This window comes from Triticum dicoccoides, chromosome 6B (assembly GCF_002162155.2).
Source record: "Triticum dicoccoides isolate Atlit2015 ecotype Zavitan chromosome 6B, WEW_v2.0, whole genome shotgun sequence".
In the NCBI taxonomy this organism is placed as follows: domain Eukaryota; kingdom Viridiplantae; phylum Streptophyta; class Magnoliopsida; order Poales; family Poaceae; genus Triticum; species Triticum dicoccoides.
This window is the reverse complement of record NC_041391.1, coordinates 553790330-553794764: the sequence shown is the minus strand read 5'-3', so window position 1 is coordinate 553794764 and position 4435 is coordinate 553790330. Positions and strand designations below refer to the sequence as shown.

The window sequence follows — 4435 nt, the reverse complement described above, 5'->3', positions numbered from 1 at the left end:
GGCCGCGCCCGCCTCGGTGCGCGCCTCTCGCCGCGCCTGGCCGCACTGGGGGCCGCGACGAGGCCGCCCCTTTCCTCCCCAGCGGCGCCGACCGTTCGCTGTGGTGGCCGCCGCCAGTCCTCGCCCCTCCTTGTGCGGGGGATTTCTGCAAAAAAATGCCACGTCGGCAGCTAACATGCGGGCCCGCTGGTCAGATACACCGTCAATACGCGTTTATACGCGATTTAGACCTTTTTGTAACGTCTAGCCCCAGACTTGATACTGACACGCAAAAATTACCAAACTTGGTACCAATCTGCTTCCAATGCCCCAATTGTGGTACTTCTGTGCAATTTACTCCCACCACCGTGGGTGCTCGTGCCGGGCTTGCCTCGATGCCCTCTCGTGCGCTCGCAGAGCAGAAGTACATCGGTAAAGTATAACCAACTTGCTAGATATCGTCGTTCATGGCCATCTGCTTGTAGAATCATCCGTTAGAATATACAGTATCTTCGTTCTTGAATGATACATAACTTCAATACTTCATACGTACTGTCTGACCACCGTTGTTTTTCGTCGTTGTCATCAGCAGCATCATGGGTGCCGGCGGCAGGATGACAGAGAAGGAGCGGGAGCTATTCGGCCGCGGCGGCGCCGGCGCGACCTTCCAGCGCTCGCCGACGGACAAGCCGCCGTTCACACTGGCCCAGATCAAGAAGGCAATCCCGCCTCACTGCTTCCAGCGTTCGGTGATCAAGTCATTCTCCTACCTGGTCCATGACCTCGTCATCGTCGGGGCCCTACTGTACGTGGCGCTGGTCTGGATCCCCACCCTCCCGAGCGTGCTGCAGCTGGGCGCCTGGCCGCTCTACTGGGTCCTGCAGGGCTGCGTCATGACCGGCGTCTGGGTCATCGCGCACGAGTGCGGCCACAACGCCTTCTCCGACTCCTCGCTGCTCGACGACATCGTCGGCCTGGTACTCCACTCGTGGCTGCTCGTCCCCTACTTCTCGAGGAAGTACAGCCACCGCCGCCACCATTCCAACACCGGCTCGCTGGAGCGCGACGAGGTGTTCGTCCCCAAGCAGAAGGAGGCGCTGGCGTGGTACGCCCCCTACATCTACAACAACCCCGTCGGACGTCTGGGGCTCCTCGTCGTGCAGCTCACCATTGGGTGGCCGATGTACCTATCGGTCAACACCTGCGGCCGCCCGTACCCGCGCTTCGCCTGCCACTTCGACCCCTACAGCCCGATCTACAACGACCGGGAGCGCGCCCAGGTCTTCATCTCGGACGTCGGCGTGCTTGCCGTGTCCCTCGCCTTGTTCAAGCTCGCGTCGGCCTTTGGGTTCTGGTGGGTGGTGCGGGTCTACGGCGTGCCGCTGTTGATCGTGAACGCGTGGCTGGTCCTGATCACCTACCTGCAGCACACCCACCCGGCGTTGCCGCACTACGACTCGACGGAGTGGGACTGGCTGCGCGGGGCGCTCGCCACCATGGACCGGGACTACGGCATCCTCAACCGCGTGTTCCACAACATCACGGACACGCACGTGGCGCACCACCTCTTCTCCAACATGCCGCACTACCACGCCATGGAGGCCACCAAGGCGATCAAGCCCATCCTCGGCGAGTACTACCAATTCGACCCCACCCCCGTCGCCAAGGCCACATGGCGCGAGGCCAAGGAGTGCATCTACGTCGAGCCCGAAGACCGCACGGGAGTCTTCTGGTACAGCAACAAGTTCGCTGCGCCTTAGTCGCCGGCTTAGGTTTGGCCGGCGGTCGCCGTTGGTGTCCGGTCATTGACATGGCCGTGTGTGCTGTGTGTGCGTCTGTCATTGCATTGGCGTCATCTACCCCGTCCATCGGTCCATGTCGAGTTGTTGTAGACCATTTCGTGTTTATGGCGGAATAACTGAACGCCCAAGGGCAACGTTTTTGAGTACTCTGGAATGTGAAAAAAAAGGAGTACCCTGGGAATGGATGAACACAAAATGGTTGCTCTGTCGGCCAAGGTTGTCCTGTCTCCATTTCAAAAAAGAAAAGAAAAACATTGTCCTGCCTAGTGTTCCATAGGATCAGATTTATTATTATAAAAGTTCACCGAAAGTATAAAGTGTTTTAAACGTAATAAAAATTACATCAAGATTCATAAGATCACCGAACGACCAGTACTACCGCCAGAACGAGTCGTCGACGTGTCGTTGTCGTCGCCCCCTACCGGAGCCAGCTTGACCTTGTCGACGACAGCAGAGAAGTCTTCGTGCACATGACCCTAAGAACCAGCGCGCTGAAGTCATAGTCGTCGCCGTTGAACCTTACATAGATCTGAAGCACCTGACGCCAAACTTCGGCACGTGACGAAAAACCTTAGCCTCGCTGTTTCAAGTACATGGCAGGAATTTACGCCGGAGCTACGTCAATTATGTCCAAGCGGATGAACTCGAGGAGGACCGGAACCCGGAAAACAAACTCGGAGAAGATTGTGTTGGTTGATATTTATTCCCTGTTTCAGCTCTGATTGGTACTTCCAAGTCCAATCTCACTGTCACGTTGTGGTCCAAAACTATGGAAGCTGTGGTCAGCGTTGTTAGCTGTCCAAATCCAGCATATTTGCAGCGTGTAATGCTGAAAGCTGTGTTTGAGCGTTGCAAGCAGTCCAAATCCTACAGTTTTGCGTCTGTCTGTGTGGCTACAGTAGAACTACCTTGTGCGCCAACAATCCTGGACACTCCGATTATGAATGTGAGGACCAGCTCTTGGAGACTCAACTGGCAAGCTACTACTGCCAAATTATCTCTCGCCCATGCCTGTCCTACGCTATTTTTTTGAACTGTGTACTATGCTACCTTCCCATGTCCCATGGGTCATGGGTAGAGGCCATAAGCAAACATAGGGTTAACCTGTTGAACGCTCCCCCTCTCTTCCACGACGTGCCCCACGCGCGCCTTAAGGGCCTCAGATCCGCCGTCAGCGCTTGACCCACCCCCTCCGTCCTCTTCCCCCCCTTCGTCATCGCAGATGGGCGTCACATACTCTCACATAGACTTTGAATAAGTCCTTGGAGTATGAGTCAAGCCTTATGACTGTTGTGGTTGCTTCATTGTGTGTTTCGCCTTGTTTCAACTATGATTCTGAAGAAGAGTCCTTTGAGTTTTAGCCGAGCCTTATGATTGCTCTGATTGCTCCTTGTGTGTTTCGCCCTCTTTCAGCTCTGATTCTGAAGAAGAGTCCTTCGAGTATGAGTCGAGCCTTATGATTGATATGATTGCTTCGCTGTGTGTTTTCAACTCTGATTCTCAAGAAGAGTCATGTGAGTACGAGTCAAGTCTTTTGATTGCTAACAGTGCGTTCTGTATGGTTGATTCTTGTGAGACCCTGTGCGCGCCGTTTGGTAGGCCCGGTCCCACCGGACACGGACGTGGAGAGCAGTGGCAAAGCTCCCCAACCTGGGTAATCCCCCCTTCCTCTCTCCTCATGAAAATCATGTGTATATAACTTAGAGCATCTCTAGCATACCTCTTAAACCGCAGAACTTAAAACGCGGTTGTTAATTCGCGGAAAACACATTTGAAGGTCGGGTTTGAGCTGCGGCCGAATAGACCCCTCAAACTTAAACTGCAAAACCGAATGTTCGTTTATATTTTTTTCCCGCGTCTTCTTCTTTCTCTCGCCCGTGTCCACGGTCAACTAGCTCGCTCCTACAAAGCCGGCACGCACGAAGCGGCCAAATACGTAGCCGCCGGCGTCCAGGACGGCTCACACGAAGCGCCACCAGCGTCCGTCGCCGTAGCTGCTTGAATGGATCGATCGAATCGACCCAGGAGCTAGCTAGCTCCCGTCGCCGTAGCTTCGATCGAATCGATCCAGGAGCTTGCTAGCTAGCTCCCGTCAGTGCTTAATCAATCGAAGCCTCTATGGCAGATGTGGGACAGCCAACATCAGATGAGGGACAACCAGCACGGATGAAGCCTCCCGGTGTCACGGAGTCGTCGCCGACGCTGCTCCTGCGAGCTCCTCTGCAGGCCGGCGGCGCACCTGTTTTAAGCGGCGAGTTTCCGGCGAGTTCCGTGGTGGAAGGTCACCGGAGCCCGTGTGCGTACGTCGGAATTCCCTTGTCGCGTAGCTTTGACCGGTTTTTATGGCACCCTCAGTTTTGCACTTTTATGGGCTCTATTCGAAGTGTTTTTTGACAACAAAAACTGTAAAACCGGATTTTTATGGGTTTAACCATTTCTGAGGGTTGCTAGAGATGTTCTTACTGCCCTAAGATTTCGGCTCAAGCTCGGCCACTGGTGGAGAGCTCTGTCGTCGACCAACCATGAGATCCTCCGCTGACGGATATGGAGCTGTCTCCGACCGTGACGCCGGACCAAATGAGCCACACCTTCAAGCCGGGGACAGGGAATTTTCAGCTGGCGAGTCGTGCTCGTGTGGAAGACAAAAAGTCGGT

The 4435-nt window shown here is 54.9% G+C and overlaps 1 protein-coding gene across 1 annotated transcript; it reads left to right on the top strand.

Moving 5' to 3' along the window:
- The first annotated feature begins 470 nt into the window (after positions 1–470).
- On the top strand, positions 471–1972 carry LOC119321176 (fatty acid desaturase DES2-like). The gene has a single exon (XM_037594978.1). It carries the CDS (start codon positions 576–578, stop codon positions 1737–1739), a length of 1164 nt encoding a protein of 387 aa, XP_037450875.1. The 5' UTR covers positions 471–575; the 3' UTR covers positions 1740–1972.
- The last annotated feature ends 2463 nt before the right edge of the window (positions 1973–4435 follow it).

What these genes read in the sequence shown, in the direction of transcription:
- LOC119321176 (XM_037594978.1), top strand. Translation starts at nt 576, where the DNA reads ATGGGTGCCGGCGGCAGGATGACAGAGAAGGAGCGGGAGCTATTCGGC.